This window comes from Clarias gariepinus, chromosome 6 (genome assembly GCF_024256425.1).
Source record: "Clarias gariepinus isolate MV-2021 ecotype Netherlands chromosome 6, CGAR_prim_01v2, whole genome shotgun sequence".
Classification (NCBI taxonomy): Eukaryota; Metazoa; Chordata; class Actinopteri; order Siluriformes; family Clariidae; genus Clarias; species Clarias gariepinus.
The window spans coordinates 4,965,679-4,989,237 of record NC_071105.1 but is presented as its reverse complement, the minus strand read 5'-3'; the positions used below and the strand labels follow the sequence as shown (position 1 = coordinate 4,989,237).

The following is a 23,559-nucleotide window of genomic DNA, read 5'->3' as shown; positions in this document are numbered from 1 at the left end:
GCATGCGTCAACTTGCCAGTTCTGCCCGAGTGACGTCAGAAGCAGCATGGCGGCCAAGGTGACTCCGGCTTTACACACCCGCTTTATCTAGGGGGAAAAAGCACGCTTTTATTGCCGGCTTGCAGGTTGTTTTGGACTTTTCGTGCGTGTTTAAGTGTTTAGATAGAGGTTGGGGGTGTAAATACTTTCCTCCTGGTGTCTAGTTTAGCTTCGGCTAGCTTGTTAGCATGCTTTCTTCTTTTTCATTGCTACTCCGCGCGCTGTTAGCCGTTAGCCGGTGGACCGTTGAGCTCTCAGACTCGTTAACGTTATTTAAATTGTAAACTGTTATTAGTACAGTGAATATACATCCTAGTAATTTGAATGTTAATGTGCATTTCTGGTTTAAACCCTGATTTTATGGCTTTAGGGCATTAATTCCTGGTCACATCACTCCCACCGTGACTAATAATGATGATTATGATAAGCATAATTAGTGTAATTTGACATGTCATGTGTTGATTAAGTTGTTGATGGATCCTGATAAATCTTTACCCTCCAGTTGAAGGTGCGTCCTTTAAGATCATTCAGATGCAGGAAGTGTGTGTGTGTGTGTTGCCCTTGATGTGTTGCTGTTAGGATTTCTAGCTTGAAGGTTGAGTCCATGAAAGCAGTAAGGACTATAAGGTGATCAGTGACTGTGTGTGTGTTTAACATCAGGGACAAGCTCAAAACCACACAATGTTACAGCAGTCTAACGTAGAGATTTGCTCGTTTCTCTTTTCAGGTTCAGTCAACCAAAAGGGCCGACCCCAACGAGCTCAAAGGCATCTTTCAAAAGGTAAGATTTTTAAAGACGTACTTCATCGTGTCATTTTTTTTATCGTATCAGAGTCGTTGTCGTAAGTCTTTTGCACAGATTTAACCTCGGATGACCTTCCTGACGCACAACGCTCTTGTTTTATAAACCGTGCTTGGTGGGACTAGCACTGCTTGGGGTTTGGGTGTTGCACAGAAATCAAACCTGGGTCTTCTGCATGGCTGTTTCATTGAAAAGACAAAAATTTTGTTCAGGGCATCATGATTATGTATTTGTGTGCTTTCTCTGAGTCACTTAATAGTACTCAAGCTTGTTTCAAACTTGTTCAACAGCTCCTAGAGATCTCGCTGTCATTAAACACATCCTTCCATTCATACCATATTTAAGATTAGTTTTAAGATTCAGCTATTTGTCACATCTACTTTAGAGCACAGTGAAATTATTTTTAGGAAGCTGGGGTCAGAGCACAGGGTCTGCCAGTATGGAGCACCCCTGGAGCAGACAGGGTTTAGGGGCTTTAGGGTCAGGGGTTCAACAGTACAAACTACATCAACTTTGCATTTCCATTTGTTAACAATGAAAGCAAGAATCAGTGCAAGAAATGTGCAAAATGATACACAAAACCTGCGTGTCATGTTACGCTATTTAAGGATTTAACAAGCACCCCTGTAGAGCCGGTTGCTATGGTTAAAGATGCATCCGGGAACTTTCTCCACCAAGTTGGACCAAAACCTCAGGACTTCTGGTCTGTGTCGTGCTTTTTGTTTGAGATCATTTAGACATCCTGTCAGTTCTCACCTGTCTGTTCATCCTGCTTTGATTTCTCTAGTTTTCAAGGATTTTTGTTTGTTTGTTTTTTTGTCCAGAGTCAGGATCAGCCTCTGTGAGGCAGCATGTGGAATAATGTCTGAACTTGCTGACTGTTCTTGGATTAGGACTGATTAGTAGAGACAGGAATCACCAGTCAATGTGTAAATACAGTGGTTTATTGTCTTCCACCTGTAGGATTATTTTAGTAAATAATTTTTATGGCCTCAAATGCCTTTAAAGTCTCAAAACTAAATGTCACATTGAGCACGCAGGTTTTAAATTCCTTTCTATTGGACTTTGCCTCTCTTGTTTCCTTTTTTAGGTCACAGTGTATGGTTGTGCATGTGAAATTTGGCTGTTTGCCCCCCTCCTAATTAGCGTCCATTAAAAAAAATTTTTTTTTTTCGAAATATACTTTGTTTTAAAATGCAGCGATATTGTTTAGCAGGTATTTCTTCACAAACTACTATATTATGACATTTCATGATAAATACTGTGTATCTCAGAAGTATCATGCTGTGATATTTTTGGATTTTTGTATAACTTTATTGGCCTTGCGCATTGACTACGCTGAGTGTTGAACTTATGACCTTTTTTCTGTCCTCCCAAGCACACAACTAACACCACTGGTCACTATTTTTGCATTATACACTCCCCTGATCTTTCAGACACACACACATGCACGCACAAGCATAAATACAGCACCAGGTATGTAGGTGTCAAAAATACAGCACCAGGTATGTAGGTGTCATAAATACAACCTAGAAGGCATTATCTTACTCCCTGTGTAGTCACTTCAGTGTGAGAAGCCGAAACCCAAATCACAGGCAGAATGTAAATATAAATGCCTTTCTGTGGAACGCTGTAGTGCCTTAGTGTAGTCCCTCTGTGTAGGCTTATAATATTTTGTACATCCTAAGAAATGCGCTGAACAGAGGTCTGCTCAGTATAAAGTAAAAGTTAGCACGTCCTTGATTGAGTCTAACAAGCGTTCAGATTTATGTTCATCTATTACACGATTAAGATTTTATTAACTTTCCTCTAAGAGCATCAGCTCGTCTAGACATGAAATGAGAGGGTTGTTGTTTCTCCACAGATTTTAAGTGCAGAGTTGTCTTTCAGAAAGCCCGGCTTGACCAGGTCATGAGTCCGCTGATGTTTAAACTAGGGCTGGGCAGGATACCTTTTCATACCGAATACTGGTGTAAAAAAAAAAAAAAAAAATTATATTCATTTTTCATATACCCGATGAGCGTGTGCGTACAAAGTGTCGGGAACACAGAGCGGTGGAACGTCCCGCGGGACATTGTTTAAGAGGGGGATTGTTTTGCAGTGGTTGCCAAACAAGCTGTATGCGTCTGCATGAAAGCGGTGGAAGCGCGGCCTATGTGTGTTGAGCGGTGAACAGCATGGACGAAGAAAATGTCACAGACAACGAGGAACTTCCTCCGAAAAGAGGAGTCGGTTGTGTAAAAAATACTTTGGCTTTAAAAAAAATCAACCATCATATGTTAATGTTGTCGAGCTAAAGTTGTAGCCGCAGGAAGCAACACAAGCAGTTTGCTTCCCCAACTCTACCACAAACATGTCCTGGAATATGAAGAATGCATGAAACTTAGATCTGCATCCTTTTCCACATCTGCAGGTAACGATAAAGTTGGCACTGTGACACAAAACGCGTCTGACGTCACTCAAAGATGCGTTTACTAAGGGGACTGCTTGTTTACATTGTAGCCAGCTTAAAGATGTTTTCAAGTTGCAAAACTTACACAAAGTGTTGTGTATTTTGACTGCTAGTAAGTGAAACTGTCACCTCTTTGTGAACAGCAGCATTTTGTGAGACCAATCAAACCTGGGGTAATACTGTAAGTTATCTGGGAATTTGCACATCGGCCTCCGCTTCAAACTCGAAAAAAGCCATAGCCAACTACAGAGGACATGGGGATCAACTCTGGAATCACTTAAATTTTTGTGTCTGACAGCTTTGCAGTTTACACAATAATCATTCAAAGTGGATTTAACTAAGTGAGGGATAGCTAGATAACCTTACATAAATGAAAAAAACAAAAAGGGTACATCACTATTCCTGATAAATAACAGTTAAATTACTACTTCTAAGAAAAAACAGTTAAATAAAATTTAAACAAATGCAACACAGACTTATTTACTCAAGCTTCTAACATACTATTCTAATAATCCTTTAAAGGACATGTAATACACATCGTACTACATTTTTTTGTGAATACATTTTAACACTTAAACAACAATCACAGCATAACATTAGTTACTCTTTGTCTAGCAATGAGCACTATAGTGAATTAATTAAACATCAAGTAACTCAATCAAGATTCAAGTAACTCAATCAAGATTCAAGTAATCAGTCCTTCTTATAAGTAAAGAGCGGTATTATCATACCATCAGTGTCCCTGAGATGACCAGCAGCCAATGTGCTTCCCTGTCTCACATATGCTTGCACATGGTGCTTGTATGTTGAGTCTGTACCTTTGTTCCATTAGCGACTGTGAGGTGATACTCTGATCATGTCACAGTTGTTTCTTGTCGAGTGACTTCAGCTCCAACATTTCACTTATTTAACTTTACAAATACTAGTCCGGTCACTGTAAGCCAATAAAGTGCAGTAATTATTCTCCAACCTATTAGGAAATGGGGTTAACACCTAATCATGCATGGGGGGAAAAAAAACGTCAAATACCGTGACATGGATATAACTTTGAAAAATACCGTGATATAAATTTTTGATCATACCGCCCAGCTCTAGTTTAAACCTTTCCTGCAAGACTTCTAGCTCTTTTCTAGTTTGTTGGTATTTTTCGCTCCTAGGCGTGTGTAAAGGTGAATCTTTTCCTTTTTGGGGGAGAAAAGGTAACCAACAGGAATGACGAGTTTTATATCCTGCGAGTCTGCATGTATTAAATGCCCTAAGGTGTAAAAGCTGGTGGTATTATGTATTAGAGGCGTAGGTTAAAACCTTATACCTGCATTTACATCAGGAATCGTAAGCTGAACTCTAAATCTTCACAGAGGATAAATGCCTACGGTCTGCGCGATTTTATTTAAAAAAAAATAAACAAATAAAATAAAACTTGTACAGTGACTATTTTGACACACATTGCAACTGTGTAAAATCAATTTCAGTATTTAACTATTAAATTTACTCAAATGTACTTATAAATAATAAATGTACTTATAAATGTTATTCAAATGTACTTATCAAGGCACTAATGATCACGTTAGGAGGATGTTTTCCAATATTTATTTACCTCAAAATGATGTGTTAAGAAATATTATGGTTAAATAGCGGCATAAATTCCAGAGCGTATGTAAATTATCTGTAATAAACTTCAGTCTTGTGTAATTAAATAATTGCAGAGGTCCATACTGCCATGTTTTTTATGTTAATTCTACATAAATGCGTGTGATTAGTGATTTTTTTAGCTTTTATCTTGGTTTAATCATTTTTTATCATAATTATATTATTTGTATTTACTTTTGGTGTTTAATATATCTTATTCTTTACTGTGTTTAGTTCATTTGCTTTCTTGTTCTACAGGTGTTTTTCTCTTTCTTTCTGTCTCTCTCTCTCCCTTTCACTGTCTGTCTTTTTTCTCATTTTTTTGTCTCTCTCTCTAATTCGCTCTTTTTCTGTCTCTCTCTCTCTCTCTCTCTCTCTTGGTCTGTCTCTTTCTCGTTGTCTGTCTATCCCTCTCTCTTTTTCCCCCTTGTTCTTTGTCACTATCTCCCTCTCCCTGTCTGTCTGTCTCTTTTTCTCTCTCTCTTTCTTTGTCTGTCTCTTATTTTTTGTCTGTTTTTTTCATTCTCTTTGCCTCTGTCTGTCTGTGTGTGTCTCTCTCTCTCTCTTTATCTTTCTCTGTCTGTCTCTCTCGCTCTATTTTTTTTCATGTCTGTCTCTCTCTCGCGCGCGCTCTCTGTGACTGTCTCTGTCTATTCTTCTCACTGTTGAATGTGACGGAGCTGGACCTTCTAGATCATTGTGAGAACAATCACATCTTTTCATGTTTAGTTTTAGGAAATCAGTTTTAAATGGCTCACTTGATCCTGAAAGTGCGCACTACACAGTCCGACACACATCTCTTGCTGTTTTTTGAACAATAATGTTGAAGCTTGTGCAGTATGTTATGTCATTTCACAATTTGAAAGAGGAGACATAAATATCCAGCTTGTAATGATCACCTGCAGGGGAGCAAAGTTCACAAAGAATGTAATCTAATTACCTGCTAATCTAATCTGCTTGTTGTTTAGATGTTGTCGTCATCGTGTGATGATTTCCCAACTCGGGCCGGGGTGGTCTTGTGTTCGGGTACATTGGAAAAAAATAAAGCACATGCGTTTATACTTATGGCAACATAGAACTTTTTTCACGTTCCATCATTTATTTAACAAGAACGACAAACAAAACACGTCGTTACAGGCATGTGCTGCTAATCATCAGCCATTGATTTTGATTAATTGATTCTCTCTCTCTCTCTCTCTCTCTATATATATATATATATATATATATATATATATATATATATATATATATATATTAGGGATGCACCGAAATTTATTTATTTATTTATTTTAAACAATGGCCAAAAAATAAAAGCCGAAATTGTCGCCACGCCTCTCCCATCCTCCCGTCTCATTCGTGCTGTCATTACGCATCAAACACGGAGTATGTCGGCGGTTTGGAAGCACTTCAAAGTTTCAGATGAGGACAGCAAAGTTGCAATATGCAACATTTTTTTAATACAAACAAAAAGAAAATATTTTAAACATGTTTTTTTAATGAAGCCATTTTCGGTTTCGGTATCGGTTTTCGGCCAAGTGCATCCAAAAATTTCGTTTTCGTTTTCGGCCCAGAATTTTCATTTCGGTGCATCCCCTATATATATATATATATATATATATATATATATATATATATATATATATATATATATATATATATATATATATATACACACACACACACACACACACACACACACACACACCTCAATAAACTGAAGTAGTGTTGTAAAATAGGATGAGGCAAAATTCCACCACATTAATGTGAGCCTAATAAAGTCAGGAAATACAGGAAATAATTACCTCAATTTGCTGTTAAGGTGGATTTACAAGCCTTTAAATCATACTATTGCCCTAATTATTATTATTATTTTTCTGTTTTATTTTAGTTAAATAAATAATGGCACAGTGAAAAATAAAAAAGGGGTGATGTTTGTCAGCGGTTCATAATCATCTAATAGTCTGAGACCTGTCATGATAAGATGATTTAAAAAAAAATTGTCAAGTTTTTACATAACACAATTATTAAAGATATATTTTTTAACATTATTATATAAAATTTTATTAATTATAATTTCATTAATATTTCTGCATTTTAATGTCCGTTCATAAGTAAAACGTGAGGGTAGTTGATTGAATCGCTTGTGGCTTGTGTCACATAATAATTGCTCTCTTTGTGATGAACAGATATGTTGTCCGTAAGTGTAACTCAGAAGAAAAATAATATTTAAGCATGACTCGGTTTATAAAAGTCCCAGGGTTTGTCAGGGTTTCCTGCTTTTTTCTTTAACTATATAAACTTTTAGCATGCTCTCGCTTTCTGTTTTCTTGAGTTTTTTTTATTCCCTCTGTTACAGAAGCCTCACTGTGGCTTTATGTACTTTATGTACTAGAGCATGTGGATGTCTCATGCTCAGTGATGTATCGGTGCATGTACCCATCATATCGCTCACATGGCGGTCAGTGATAGGATCATGTATTTACTTTGTGTTTATTTAGGGCTTTGGCTTACGGCCTGTATACCTTTTTTTTGTTCTGTGAATAAACAAGTGTTTACCAATGTTGTGTAAGTACAGTGAGGAGGTCAATTTAGATTTGTGTTTCAGGACAGGGACAAGGCCAAACCCCTCTCTCGCTCTCTCGCTTTGTCCATGTATAAAACAGCTTTAGAATAAAGTCCCGAAGCAAGCTTTAAAAAAAAGCATAAGAACATGGCTACGTACCAGGGGATTGCTCCACGATAATTTTAATTTTTATTTTTTTAAGTCAATATTTCACTTGATGTTAACTAAAGTGAAATCCCAGGGGGTTGTCTGTTCTGTGGGGCGTGTCTTCACAACACACGTGGGGTATAGCCACTGGAGTGTAGTGCAGTGCTTTGTGGGTAATGCTGTCCAAACTGAAAAACGTTGGAATATAGAGCATAAGCCTGTTTTCTTAAGTAGTTTTTGGTTTAATTTAAGTACGGAACCTACGCGGAAGTTTGTAATATCGCCTGACAACGCAAAAATTAAAAGAATGGACATGCATCAACTCGATTTGTTTTTCTCATCACTGCATGGGCATGAATTAACAGGCTGTTACGCTGCCGCGAGCAACAACAACAAAAGCGGAGAAGCTTACTGAGAGAGATACAAACGCGATGTGTTTACATGACTTCTTAATCTTTGACAGACATCGTTATAAACCATTTAACGTAACAAAGGTAAGCATAATATAGTTTTCCGACTACGTACACAGTTTGCAACTAGACAATCACCTTAATGCATTGTTTATTATAAACGGGCGATTAGGGATTATATAGAGACGGATGTACACAGAGAAAAAGCCATAACCATGTTCTATGAGAGTATAGGGTTAACTTACACTCCGCATTCATCGTGATTATTAAAAAGGCGATCTGCAAAGATTCATAGAAAAAGGAATTACACTTACCAAGCCTGGTGAAGATGAAGCAGGAACACGAAGTTAGTACAGATCCTTTTTTTAGGAGCAGCTTCGTAGCAAAACCTGCTTTATATTGACCCGCGTTTATAAAGCAGTCTGTTGAAAAATGATTAGCGCAAACATAAACGCATTTAGGTAGATCGGCGTGGACGTTAGCTTCAAAAACTAAATTCAGCCACTGCGTCCTCAGCGGCTCAGATGTCGGTAGTGAATGACGATTGCTGTGTTCGCTATTACACCCAACAACTGTACAACACACTCGCTTAGGCGACATTTTGCTCCAGCGGCGAAAAACAATGGCCAATAGCTTCTTCTCACTCGGGGCGGGTTTTTGCTAAAACACCAGTGTCAATCAACTAGTGTAGGAGCGGCCTCTTGCGGTGTGGCGTCACATCGACAGGCATTTGCGATTGACCTGATTTCAGAAGGGGCATGTTATTGTAATAAATGAAAAGAAAACCACTGGGCGGCTCTTTATCATCGTAGAGTGGTTGTGTACGCACTCTCCTAACACACAGTTCAGTCCAAACAGCTTAAAAAAGTGCATGTAGGCCTGTATGACCCCTTTAAAGACCTTCAGCAGACAGAAACTCAACAGAATGGAGTTGGTCATAATAGCTAGATATAACCTAACCTTTAAATTAGTGAATAAACTTATTTTGTCTGTACACAGTACACAGCTGACTGTGGACAAGAATTGTTTTTGGACGTTCTTGTCATATTTTTATATATTTAGTAACACTTTTTATGTTTTTAATTTTTTTGAGGGATGAATAAAGTTGTCTACAGATGAGCTTTAGCAGGGTGTGTGTGTGTAATTTCCATGTAGCACAATAGGAGTGCAGAGTCGCACCTTCTTTTCTTTCAGCTAATAACACGCAAATCTGCATGCGCATACAGCGGGATTCATTGGCTTCCTCTTTCTCACACTGTGTGTGTGTGTGTTTCCGTGTGCGCACCCGACTTGGTCTCAGGTGACCTGGGCAGTGCGCCAGCAGAGTTGTTTTGGGACGAGTGTTACTGCAGACTGAGCCGTGTGGTTTAGAAGCAGTGTTTAGTTGTTACGGGAGGGGAATGAAGGCAGCGACACAGCAGTTCCTCAGGATGTTTTCACTTAAGTTAAAAGTGTTTCTAAATTAAACAACAGAAACAAGACAGCCTACCTTACGTTGTTTGTTTGTTTGTGTTTGTGTATCAGTATGCCAGCGTTGTGGATAAGGAAGGCGAGCGTTTTATGACCCCCAGTGACTTTGTGCAGAAGTTTTTGGGCCTCCACGCACAAGTCCATCACAACCCCAAAACTGTGCAGCTGCTCGCCGGAGTGGCAGATACCACCAAGGACGGGTAAGACCAAGACACGCCTCTGTCTCATCTCTCTCTCTCCTTTCATCTTGTCTGTCCTCTTACAGCCATCTCGTTCTCTTTGGGGTCCTATTTCTTCTCTGCTCCTTTCTCTGCTTTTATCTCTGTGTTGTCTTTCAGTTTTTCTTTGTTTTAATCTTTTTATATTTTTCCTTTCTTTTTTCATCTTCTGCCTTTGGTCTCATCATGTTCTCTCTGTGGTCTCATGAATTTTTTGCGCAGTAATTTTCATCTCCTCTTCTTTCAATTGTTCATTTCTGCGATCCCAACCGTACAGGTAATCTCTGACTTACGGACGTTTGATTTATGAATTTCCACAGACACAAACTACAAACTTTCGTCGATGCGAACAAATCGTGTTGCTCACGTGTATTGTACAAGAAATAGACACTGCAGTGCACCAGATACCGATATTTACAATTTTATACAATATTTTCAGTGTGTAATTAAATGTATAAAAAACCAAAAGGCAGATAAACTCACTCCTGTAAAAAAATGAGCCGGACTCAGGTTTCACTGAATTAGTCCGGGTGCACTATAATAGAAAATGCCCGTCCTGTAAAGCTGTCCTGATGGTAAATAATCCTAATTTCCTTAACATTATCCTAAATGCTTGACAAAACAGAGTTCCCGGTCCAATACAGTGGAAAACCGCGCTGATGCAAAATAGCATCCGGGATTCGCCTTCGTGTTTAAAGGCGCAGAGACGACAATGAGAGATCAAGTACACCATAGTCGTGGTTACAGATTTTGGCCACATAATGGCAGTGTGGGAAAAGGGGACCGATTCAGTCAAGTGGATCAGTATGCTTTACATTGTATATTTGTGTCAAAGGCGTACTAGATTTACTTTTGTCAGACTTAAGAACTAATTCGACTTAAGAACAAATCCAACTTACGAACGACAGAACTTGTTGTAATTAGTTTTTTTTTATTATTGGCTTGCCTCCTTTCTTATACTCTTTGTCTCACCTCCATCCTGTTTCTCCTCTCGTCTTGTCTGTGCCCTCATCTTTAACATGGTCTTTTTCTCTGCCCTGTCCTTGTCTCTCCACTCATCCTCTTTGTGGTTTCATTCCATTTCTTCTCTCCACTCGTTCTCACTGCTTTGTGCTCTCACGTCAGTGTCATCTCTTCACTTATTCTGTCTGTGCTCCGGCTCTGTCTCTTCCTGTCCGCCATCTTGCTTAACATGTGGTCGTTATTGACTAGCAGATGTTTATATCAGGACATGTGTATTGGTCACATCACTGACTTTATTGTGTGTGTGTGTGTGTGTGTGTGTGTGAGAGAGAGAGAGAGATTCCCCGTTTCTGCTGCTTCATGTTGTGCTGTTTCTTGCAGTGTGTTTCAGGAGTACGTGTAAAGTGTTGAAACTGTACAAAAGTAATGTCTCTCTCTCAGCTCCTTCCTGTCTCCTATAGCTTAATTAACTTGCTATTTAATCTCGCACATCTGAATTATACACACAGTATAATTCTCACACACACTCCTATACCACAAATCTCATTAGTGCACAAAGAGAACACTGCTAAAGTAAGTGCACCCCTTTATTGAGAAACATTCATGTTTACTATGACTAAGTCGCATCTGCTGCAACAGTGACTTGATAATCTGAATTAAATTATATTTATAATAACAGTAAAAAAATAACTAATTAAGCAAGCTACAGTGGGGCAAAAAAGTATTTAGTCAGCCACCAATTGTGCAAGTTCTCCCAGTTTAAAAGGTGAGAGAGGCCTGTAATTTTCATCATGGGTATATTTCAACTATGAACTTAAAAAAAACTTATTTGCAAATTGTGGTGGAAAATTAGTATTTGGTGAATAACCAAGTAGGTAAGTAGTAAATTTTCTCTTACTACTTTGTTATACCCCATGTTGGCAATGACAGAGGTCACACATTTTCTGTAAGTCTTTGCAAGGTTTTTACACACTGTTGCTGGTATTTTGGCCCATTCCTCCATGCAGATCTCCTCTAGAGCAGTGATGTTCTGGGGCTGTTGCTGGGCAACACAGACTTTCAACACCCTCCAAAGATTTTCTATGGGGTTGTGATCTGGAGACTGGCTAGGCCACTCCAGGACCTTGAAATGCTTCTTACGCAGCCACTCCCTTATTTCCTGGGCGGTGTGTTTGGGATCATTGTAATGATGAAAGACCCAGCCACGCTTCATCTTCAATGCCCTTGCTGAAAGAAGGAGATTTTCACTCAAAATCTCACGATACATGGCCCCATTTATTCTTTCCTTTACATGGATCAGTCGTTCTGGTGTCTTTGCAGAAAAACAGCCCCAAAGCACGATGTTTCCATCTCCATGCTTCTCAGTAGATATGGCATTCTTTCACTTCCAAACATGACAAGTTCTATTTTGGTTTCATCTGACCATATGACATTCTCCCAATCCTCTTCTTGATCATCCAAATGCTCTCTAGCAAACTTCAGATGGGCCTGGACATGTACTGGCTTAAGCAGGGGAACACATCTGGCACTGCAGGATTTGGGTCCCTGGCGGCGCAGTGTGTTACTGATGATAGCCGTTGTTACTTTGGTCTCAGCTCTCTGCAAGTCATTCACTAGGTCCCCTCGTGTGGTTCTGGGATTTTTCCTCACAGTTCTTGTGATCATTTTGACCCCACCGGGTGAGATCTTGCATGGAGCCCCAGATCGAGGGAGATCATTAGTGGTCTTGTATTCAATGCAATTCGATTCAATTTTATTTGTATAGCGCTTTTAACAATTGTCATTGTCCCAAAGCAGCTTTACACAATCAAAAGAATTATTTAAGTTTGTATGGAATGTGAATGTGTATGAATCAAAATGGTCAGATAGTCCCTGGTAAGCAAGCTGAGGGCAACAGTGGCAACTTTGAGAGGAACCAGACTCAACAGGGAACCCATCCGCATCTGGGTGAAACAAAAAGCAGGAATTAATCTGCATTCATACTGTGTGTTAGACGGCAGCCAGTTCAGCTATAACAGTCGATGTTGATTGATGTTAATGTGGAGTCCAGGTAGTTATTGGAGACTCGGGTAGACTTGTAGGAAATTCCAGTCCTGAACTATCGAGTATGTATGTCTTTCATTTTCTAATAAGACAGAAAACGTTTGATCTCTGTCATTGCCAACAAAGGGTATATAATACAGTAATGAGATGAAATTTTGTTATTGACCAAATACAGTGTGGAACCTCTGGTTATGAGTAAGGCGGTTTACGAGTGTTCCGCAAGACGAGCAAAGATTTTTGATAAATTTTGACTTAAAAAAACGAGCGTTGTCGTGGTTTACGAGCACCGAGTATCGTGTATAACGCATACGCTTCTCAATTTGACTCCGAGCTTTGCGTCATCACAACTGAGACAAAAAAAATTTCTCTCTCTGGCGCTGCAGGTATTCATCTCCCCTGCTGGGTCTTAGTGCTCGTCTCTTACTGCTATAATCAACATCCGTGTGTGTGTTTGTCTTTCTCTTGCGCTGCAGAGAGTGTGTTACGTGTGTGCACGCATAATTTGAGTGTGTGTGTTTGTGTGTGAACCGCGTCGGTTCACACACAAACACACGCGCGCTCTCTTTCTCTTTCGCCTTTACTGTTAGTTTTTTTTTTTTTTCTCTTATGCTGCAGAGTGTGTGTTGTGTATGCTCGCGTGTAATTTGACACTGCGCAGGTTCTCTCTCTCTTGCCTTTAGTGTGTGTGTGTGAAACAGAGAGGGGGTGCTTCACTCACATACAACCGGCACGGTGTCAAATTACGCTCGTGCACACACATAACACACACTCAGCAGCGCAGGAGAGAGAGAAAAAAAACACACACACAGCGCCTGTGTGCATAAATGGAAACACTTATCTGTCGTGCAGGTTAATTTAGTTTATTTTTACTTTATATTTTGTTGTAATTATTTGTATGTATTTATTTTTTTGGGCTGTGGAATGAATAATTTTAATTTCCATTATTTCTTATAGGAAAATGTGCTTTGATTTACAAGTGTTTTGGAATACGAGCCCGCTTCCAGAACGAATTATGCTCGTAACCCGAGGTTCCACTTTACTTTTTTTGCAGGCAAGAGCTGGCTCACTGTTAACCCGTATGTAGTAATAAACTCTTATTCTCTCTCTGTTTCAACACACAGGCTGATTTCATTTCAGGAGTTTCTGGCCTTTGAGTCTATACTCTGTGTCCCAGATGCTCTGTTCATCGTTGCCTTCCAGCTGTTCGATAAAACTGGGACCGGAGACATCTCCTTCGGTAATAATTTGCCTTTCATTCCTCGTGTCCTTGTTTCACTTCACAACTTCGTACTCAGTTCACTATCGGGAGTTTCTGTGATTTAAATCTTCTATAACAGCACCCTGTCTGTAACCACTTCAGGCCATTTAGACATCTAATGTGTTATTTACTTGTTGTCGTATGAAAGCTTACAGTGATGTCGCATTTTCATTCTTGTGTCTTAATTATTCTCTATCTCTATCCTATTATCTACCTGACCTCTATCTGATCAGGAACATATCTGTCACACACTTTGTTGTTTGTTTTATTGACATGAAGCATCTTGGCTGAACACCATGTTCCAGTCTCATGCTGTATCACTTCACCTGAGCAGTTTGTTGAGTGATAAATATTTTTATTTTATTTATTTTATGACGTACACATTCTAATTTCATTCCGAAACAGAAAAAGTGTAGTAAACGTAATAAATGACTGTGTGTGTACTGTTTTTTTTTTTTTTTTTTTTTTTTTAACTCATTCTTTATCTTTATCTATCTCTCTCTTCTTCCCGGTCATTCAATCTGTTTTTTTTTTTATCTCCTTGGCTATCTATCAATTTTTATTTTGCCTGTCTGTCTAGAAAATGTGCGTGATATATTTAGCCAGACGACGGTGCATCACCACATCCCCTTCAACTGGGACTGTGAGTTCATCCGCCTTCACTTCGGCCACGACCGAACCAAACACCTCAACTACCTGGAGTTCACCCAGTTCCTGCAGGTACTGTGCAACTATAGGGTGGGGGAGTGTGTGTGGCTTACTTGGCGTCACAAGAATGGGTGTGGCCTTATGAGGGTGTTTGGATGGGAGTGACTTATTGAGGGTGTGGGAATGTGTGTGGCTAATTGAGGGGGCACAGGAATGGGTGGGGCTTAGTTGAGTGTTGGGATGGGTGTGGCTTTTATGAGGGTACAGGTAGAGGTGGGTGTGGGTTATTTTTGTAAATCATTATTCTCTTTGTTTTCGCTTATTATCTTTTTTCTGGCTTGCTGTATTCGTCAATACTCTCTCTCACGTATTTCATTTTTCAGACGTTGATTAGTTGTTGTGCCTGTCCTGTTGCTGTAGGAGCTGCAGTTGGAGCACGCACGGCAGGCGTTCGCACAGAAAGACAAAGCCAAAACCGGGATGATCTCCGCTCTGGACTTCAGTGACATCATGTCCACCATCAGACACCACATGCTGACCACTTTTGTTGAGGAGAATCTGGTCTCAGTAAGTGTGTGTGTGTATTTTTAGGGATGTTCTTTGTAATCTGGGTCAGTCCACTGAGAGTAAATTTACGAGAACCAACACCCTATTAAAAATCTACACTCATTATTATGGCCCATGAGATTTCCATGCGAGGTAAATTTGACACACTGTACTGTACCATAATGACGCTCTAACTAACTAGAGCTAGATTGTTCTATATATTAGATTTATCAGTGATGTAGATAAATTAAAGTTTAGTGTAACTGCAGTCGTGAAAATGTTTTCTATTTAGCGTGTTGTATGTTTCCCTTCAGAGTTTGTGCAGCTACGTCACATTTGATTTGTCTTTAAGTCCATCATGCTTATTTTACTCTCACTACAGGGTTGTTAGACTGCCTGATTCTTGTGCTGAGTTCATAAACTTTTGCTCTATCTCAGGCTACATCCTCTAGACTAGTTGTTTTAAAGACCATACTGGGTCAAAGGTTGTAATTTTAATAAAATGCTCATGTGATATGCCAGAGTTAATATCCTGTTCTGTATCAGAGCTGCAGGACGACAATATAAAGTAAATGTCATTTTAGCCTCCACTCTCACCGTGACTAACAGCACACACCTGCATGTTTAACCTGCTGATTTAATAGTGACATGCTTAACATTATTAGAGAGAAGCTGATTTCAAAACAGTCTACAGTCATGCTCAAAAGTTAGTACTCCCTCTTTTTAATTCTTTTTATGTTAAAAAAACATTTTACAAATTATCTGATTGTAGCAGGTCTTGGGTAACCTGCATTACCTCAGATAAATAACAAAATTATTTGTTTAACAAAAATGAAGAAAAAAAAATCAAATGCATATCTCAGCTTTAGTAGAATATTTACAAAACCTTTTCAGTGACAACAAAATGGTTCAGATCAAAATGGTAAAATGTTCACTTAAACATGATATTGATTTGAGGTGATGTCGATCAGCGCTACAGTATACTGGTTCACTTCTGCAAGACTGGGAATGTGGCAGCATCAATAAAGTAAATGCACTTTTTGTTCTAGTCACTTGCATAAGCTCTATGTACTCAATAAGAAAAACAGTTGAATCTAATTTTTATAACGCCAAATAGACATGGATATGGATTTTCTGTCACCCCAAGCCTGAATCAAACACCTTTTTTTTTTTCTTTAATTCAGTAAGTCCCCTACATATGAACATTCCAGTTCTGAATTTTTCGAAGATACGTACACATGCGTTCAATCGCAGCAGTTAGATCACATGTCCTGCGTACATTGTCACATGCATAGGGTGTAAAAGCATCGGCGATGAAGCTGGTACTGCTAAGAAGTTATACTGTGTAAAACCAAATATGTTAGAATTCCAATACCTAAACAATGTTTGTTGGACTTGAGGACAAATTAGACTTGAAAAACTGTTTGTATGTTGAAGACTCACTGTACTAGATTTATTATTTAGGAAAGTAGATCCACATTCATTCATAGTCTTGTGTTTACTTTCTCGACCTCTGTTTTCGCTCAGTGATATCAAGGAGTTATCTGACAAAGACAGCATGAGAGACTGTTTAGTGCTTTAAACATTTTAAATTGTTTGTATTTGTGGACATAGCTGATTGTTGCGGTGCTGTTTGTCATCTCCAGGCAGCAGGCAGCGGTACCTCTCACATGGTCAGCTTCTCCTACTTCAACGCCTTCAACTCGCTTCTGAACAACATGGAGCTCATACGGAAAATCTACAGCACGCTCGCCGGCAGCCGCAAAGACACGCTCGTCACTAAAGGTACAGGAGCGTACAGTGTGTTCGTGTAATAGGGAGTAGGGGAATCACTAGTCACTAATCCCCGTTATGATGCGTCAGTGCTGATTTGATTAAAATTATAATTCTAGAAGTATCACGATTTATTTATTTTATAAATATCCCAATTAGATTTTTTCCCTGAACATTTTCCCTGATTTTGTTACAATTATAAAACTTTTTAAAAAAGATTAATGATTAATTAAATGTAACGCGTTTCCTCTGGGTACTCCGGACCCTGAATACAGGATAAAGCGGTATAGAAGATGAGTGAGTAATTTTATAAGGAACGCGTTACTTTCATTCAGTTTTCTCAATTAAGAGCCAAGTGCAGCATTTAAACAATATAAACTAACTTTTTTTTCTGCAAAAAATACAGAGTTCAACATTTAACTGAGCAGTGCGTATCTCCGTCATCCGGCATAATTATAATTTTTAAACAAACTTGGCAAATAATTCACTCCTACCACACAGAATTGAAAAAGTGTAAATAGTCCAGATTGTACCGCCTGTAGAATTATACATTTACATACATTTACATTTAGGCATTTGGCAGACGCTCTTATCCAGAGCGACTTACAAAAAGTGCTTTAATGTTTACAACATTGGATACATACTTACACTGGGTTAACTAAGTTAATAACTAAGTACCATTAGTCCAACACAACTGAGTTTTTTTTTTTTTTTTTTTTTTTTTTTTTTTTTTTTGGGGGGGGAGGGGGGTTAGTCCAAGTACTGGAGAAACAGATGAGTCTTGAGTCGTCGTTTAAAGATAGTCAAAGTCTCTGATGTACGGACATCTAGAGGAAGTTCATTCCACCATCTAGGTGCCAGAACAGAAAAGAGCCTGGATGAATGCCGCCCTCGATCCCTTAGAGATGGTGGGATGAGGCGAGCAGTGCTGGAGGATCGGAGGCAACGTGGTGCAGTGCGTGGTGTAATTAGCTGCGAGAGGTAAGTGGGTGCTGGGCCATTTTTGGCTTTGTAGGCAAGCATCAGTGTTTTGAATTTGATGCGGGCAGCTACAGGAAGCCAGTGCAGGGAGCGGAGGAGTGGGGTGGTGTGGGAGAACTTGGGAAGGTTAAAAACGAGTCGTGCTGCTGCATTCTGGATCAGTTGCAGAGGACGAATCGTGGACAGAGGCAGGCCTGCCAGGAGTGAGTTGCAGTAGTCCAGTCTTGAAATAACAAGGGACTGAACAAGCACCTGAGTAGCCTGTGAAGAAAGAAATGGGCGAATTCTTCTGATATTGTAAAGAAGAAATCGACAAGAGCGAGTAAGGTTAGCGATGTGTGGGGAAAATGACAGATGATTGTCCACGGTTACCCCAAGATTGCGGGCGGTGGTTGAGGGAGTGATTTGGTTGTTGTCCATGGATATCACAAGGTCTTGACCTGGAGATGAGTCACAAGGGATAAACAACAGTTCGGTTTTACTGAGATTGAGCTTCAGCTGATGAGCAGCCATCCAAAATGAGATGTCTGCCAGACATGCTGAGATCCGGGTGGAAACCTGAGTGTCAGAGGGAGGAAAGGAGAGGACAAGTTGTGTGTCGTCTGCATAACAGTGGTATGAGAATCCATGCGATGATATGACCTTACCAAGAGACCGGGTATAGAGGGAGAACAGAAGAGGACCAAGTACTGAGCCCTGCGGGACACCAGTAGAGAGTCTACGTGAGGCAGATGTAGATCCCCTCCATGTTACCTCATATGACCTATCTTTAAGGTAAGAAGCAAACCATTGCCACGCTGTTCCACAAATTCCAAGGCTTGTAAGAATAGATAATAGAATCTTGTGGTTCACGGTGTCAAATGCAGCTGACAGGTCCAGGAGGATGAGGACAGATGAAAGTTTAGCAGATCTAGCAGCATGGAGCTTCTCAGTGACTGACAGAAGGGCAGTCTCTGTGGAATGTGCCACTTTGAATCCAGATTGGTTTGGGTCATTAAGGTTGTTCTGTGAGAGATAAAGAGACATTTGATTATAAACCGTTCTTTCAAGAATTTTGGAAATAAAAGAGAGCAGTGATACCGGGCGATAGTTGTTAACTTCTGATGGGTCCAGGCAGGGTTTCTTGAGGATGGGAATAACCCTCGCCTTCTTAAAAGCGGCAGGAACATGACCAGATGATATGGATTGGTTGATGATGGCTGTGGTGAAGGGAAGGAGGTCACGTGAGATGGCCTGGAGCATTGTGGAAGGGATTGGGTCTAATGAACAGGTGGTGGGGTTAGATGACGAGATGATCTGTTGAATCTCGTCAGATGACAAGTTGGAAAAATCTGCTAAAGGAGGGAAGGAAAGGTCCTGAGGTTCTGCCGTAGGACTTTGGTTGAGAGCGAAGGACTGGCGGATTGCTACAATCTTCCCATCGTAGAATGTGGCAAAATCGTCAGCAGTCAGAGAGGAAGGGGCAGGAGGAGTCGGTGGGTTGAGTAGTGAGGAGAAGATGTTGTGGAGTTTGCCAGGATCATGTGCAGACGCTTCCAACTTTTGTCTGAAGAAGGTAGTTTTGGCAGAAGTCACATCACATGAGAATTTGGAAAGAAGAGTCTGGTAAGAGATGAGATCTGCATCAAGCTGTGATTTCTTCCATCTTCTCTCCGCAGTTCTTAATTCTCTCCTGTTGTTGCGCAGTACATCAGATAGCCAAGGAGCAGGACAAGATTTCTTCCTTGGTTTAGATGACAGCGGGCAAAGGAGATCTATGGATGAGGAGAGAGAGGAGAGGAAAGTTTCAGTCGCAGTCTCTAGTGGTAAAGAGGAGAAGGAGTCTGGGTCTGGGAGGAATGATAGGGTGTATGAAGACACAGAGGAAGGGCAGACAGAGTGAAGGTTTTTGCGGGTAAAAGAGACAATTTGGTGGTTAGGTTTACATAGAATGGGAAGGGTTATAGTGAAGGATACCAGGTAATGATCAGATTTATGAAGAGGAATAGTAGTGATATCTGTGACTGGGGAAGGGCGGCAGAAAACAAGGTCGAGAGAATTTCCTGCCTTGTGTGTAGGAGGGCAGCTGTTTAGGGTTAAAGAGAAGGAGTTAAGGAGAGGGAGAAGGAAAGAGGATTGGAGTTTATCAGATGGAAGGTTGAAATCTCCTAGAACAGTGAGAGGAGTGTTAGCAGAAGGAAAAAGACTAAGAAGTATGTCCATTTCATCTAGAAAGTTTCCTAGAGAGCCAGGAGGACGGTAAATAACCAAGATGTGGAGGTTAATTGGAGAGGTTACCTTAACTGCATGAAATTCAAATGATGAAAAACTGAGATGAGACAGGGTGATGGGCGAGAAGGACCACCTCTTGGACAACAGGAGACCCAAGACCCAACCCGTATTATAAAGAAATGGCGATGTTTGCCTCCAAAGTCTCAAAACTCTGCTCTTGCTTCGAATGTTGAGCACATGTAATTTATTATTATTATTATTTTAATTTTTTTTTGCACTTAGTGTTTGAGACTTATGTAAATGTTTGTAATGAGGGGAATGGAGACTAGTTCACCAACAGAGTTTGGAGAAAAAGGCAGATCAGAGGATTTTAACGTCCAAAATTTTTGATAATTTAGCGCTGTAAAAATGCGTTTCTGTTGCGCCACTCAGAAGCTTCTGCGCTCTGTACATTTGAGGCTGACTGTCCTATAAACTTAAAAATAGTTAAAAAAAAAAAAAAAAAACGAATTTTGGAGTCAAAAGAATCTCAATTCATAACGGAATCAATTCCAGTCAGGGCATCTCTACTTCTCATTATCATGAGTTGATGGTTTATCCTGGGATTTATCTCTGTACTAACCAGTACTTTCTTTACCTCTCCATGTTTCTCATTTTCACTCTGTGTCTGTAGAGGAGTTTGTCCACGCTGCAAACAAGTTTGGTCAGATCACTCCTATGGAGATCGATATCCTGTATCAGCTCGCCGGTCTCCACTCTCAAACTGGGTAATATAATATAATCTCCACCACATGGTTTAGCACGTACAGAACGGTTAAGACTGTTGTTGGTTACACGACCTGGATGTCTGATCACGTGCTTAACTGTTGTTTTAGGCGTCTAAACCTGTTTGATATCGAGCGGATAGCTCCCCTGGAGGAGGGCGCGCTGCCTTATCACCTCGCCGAGGCTCAGAGACAGGTGTGTGTGTGTTTAAAAAAAAAAAAAAAAATGGCAGTTTGTAACGAATTAAAGGATGTGAGCATGTTGATCTGTTGTCTCTTTCAGATGCACGGCGACAAGTCTCGTCCTGTGTGGCTCCAAGCTGCTGAATCAGCATATCGCTTCACCCTAGGCTCCATTGCTGGAGGTGAAACGAAACATAAACATACACACACACACACACGCACACACCATTCAGCTCATGTAGTTCCTTAGCATAACTGTAAGCTGCATCATATTCAAGACTATTTAAAAAATGTCCCACCTCTGAATCCACCGCATGCTGATGTGAGATGACTAATAAGCGTTTTTTTTTTTTGCCTGTGCGTAGCAACGGGCGCGACGGCGGTGTACCCTATCGACCTGGTGAAGACGCGAATGCAGAACCAGCGCTCTACGGGCTCCTTCGTAGGAGAGTTGATGTACAAGAACAGCTTTGACTGTGCCAAGAAAGTCCTGCGTTACGAAGGCTTTTTTGGTTTCTACAGAGGTAACGCAGTGTGTTGTAAAAGTTCACTCTGTAAAACGTCAGTGCACGCCTGTAGTCTGGACATGTCTCTGGCAGCCTGTAGTCTGGACACGTCTCTAGACACGTTGTTTATAAGATACATAAGAGAGTCTTGTTTCAATGACATCATAATTAGAAGCCTAGAGACGGACTGCTCCAAGAAGCTCCCTGAAGTTGTGCCACTAATTCAACTTTGCTAATTTTGAAAAGAGTTAATGAATCTGAGCTCGGCTCATTTTGTGTTTTTGTACGTTTATATTTCTTTAGGTCTCCTTCCCCAGCTCATCGGTGTGGCTCCTGAGAAAGCTATCAAACTCACTGTAAGTGCTTTACCTGTTCCTCGGTTTTACTGATATTCCACACACACTGTCGTATACAAGGTGCTTCCTTTGTCTCACACACAGTGATGTATCTGACAGTCAGACGTGACAGTGCCACAGTTTATTGTACCCTAAAGGTTCCACGTTTAAGTAAAAATTGTTCCAGTGTATTCAGAAAAGCGTGGATACTGTGGAGCAGGACATATCAGTACTTTATACCTGGTCTCTGAATCTGATAATCATATTATATGAGGACTATGATTATTTTTTATGTAATTAGCAAAAATAAGATAAATAAAATTGTATTTAAATCATAAGTATGACCAATGCTTAAATAATAAACTATATTAAATAAATCCCAATTTGGATCAAGACATGCGCTTCCTTTCAAAAATCGATTGGGATCAAAAATCCTTATACAAGATGCAGGATCAGGCACTCAAAAGCTAAACACACATTTTTACTGTCTAGAGAAAATCCACCACAATGTTTATCGTGCAGAACTTTGCTGTCCATCAAACATATGTTATTTGACTGTAACTTTTTTACTTTTTTTTAGGTAACTTGTTTTATTTTGTTGACACTTGTTAAAAAAGTTTTAAAACGAGTAAATCCAAATGTAATTTTAAAGTTTTTAGATTTTTTTTTTTTTTTATTAACATCACTAGTTTTAATATTAAATTTTAAAACTGACTCTAGCCATGAGTACAGTGTAGCCAGACAAGCTGGCATGGCATTAAAAAAGAGAGAAATCAAAAAGTATTAAATAAATAAAATTTAAGTGAACTGACTTCACTAGTGGTTTTATCCTGTTTGTAAAATGGGCCAGAAATCAACACAAATACTTTTAAATCCAAAGAAAACTTGAAGATGTCAAAACTCTATTTCACAACAGAAAAGTTGCATCAAATAGAAACAAAAGAAAGTTTTATCATGTAGACCAGTGGTCTCCAACCCCTGGGTCGCGTACCGGTACGTGGAGCAAATGGTACCAGGCCGCACAATAAATAAATACATTTTCCGTTTTATCAATTATCTGAGTCTAAACAATATTTTATTTTGAAAAATGTCCGGATTTTCTCGGTTACATCTTGCGGAACATCACGAGAGCCTCTGCAAAGATTTCTCTCCGAAAAGAAGTCACTGCTGGCAGCACATTTCAGTGATAAGTAATGGGTGGTAAAAATGGCTTACCGGTATTCTGGAGAGAAGTAGAGCTTGTGATTATTAGCGGGCACACCATCATGCCAACCCCGGGCCGCAGAAAAATTTTCGCGCGTTTACCGGTCCGCGGTATTAAAACGGTTTGGGACCACTGATGTAGACGACAATGCAAAGGAAATTCATTACACTGTTGTCTGTTCGTCACGATGTTGTTTTAAGGGCGCTCCGAGTCGATCCACACTAAACCACCTATAGCAGAAACCCTCTAAAAGCTTGAAACGGTCTTTATTCTGTAAAAAATACTCAAACTATTATTACAACAATAATAATAAAAAGAAAAAGAAAAAAGCGGGATTTGTATGCGGGCGACTTCATCACGGCTGCACACGTTCTGGAGACTGAGAGGAATAGAGTGTTTCTTAACAATGCAGGA

At 39.8% G+C, this 23,559-nt stretch overlaps 1 protein-coding gene across 1 annotated transcript in view; it reads left to right on the top strand.

Moving 5' to 3' along the window:
- slc25a12 (solute carrier family 25 member 12) overlaps nucleotides 1-23,559 on the top strand; it is a 30,364-nt gene continuing 6,805 nt past the window's right edge. The window contains exons 1-12 of the mRNA XM_053498835.1: nucleotides 1-58; nucleotides 767-820; nucleotides 9,567-9,712; nucleotides 13,858-13,973; nucleotides 14,575-14,714; nucleotides 15,063-15,209; nucleotides 16,835-16,973; nucleotides 20,827-20,920; nucleotides 21,029-21,113; nucleotides 21,201-21,282; nucleotides 21,466-21,624; nucleotides 21,910-21,962. Coding sequence (XP_053354810.1) covers nucleotides 47-58; nucleotides 767-820; nucleotides 9,567-9,712; nucleotides 13,858-13,973; nucleotides 14,575-14,714; nucleotides 15,063-15,209; nucleotides 16,835-16,973; nucleotides 20,827-20,920; nucleotides 21,029-21,113; nucleotides 21,201-21,282; nucleotides 21,466-21,624; nucleotides 21,910-21,962 — 1,227 coding nt within the window. The 5' untranslated portion in view covers nucleotides 1-46. The remainder of the gene's footprint in view (nucleotides 59-766; nucleotides 821-9,566; nucleotides 9,713-13,857; nucleotides 13,974-14,574; nucleotides 14,715-15,062; nucleotides 15,210-16,834; nucleotides 16,974-20,826; nucleotides 20,921-21,028; nucleotides 21,114-21,200; nucleotides 21,283-21,465; nucleotides 21,625-21,909; nucleotides 21,963-23,559) is intronic.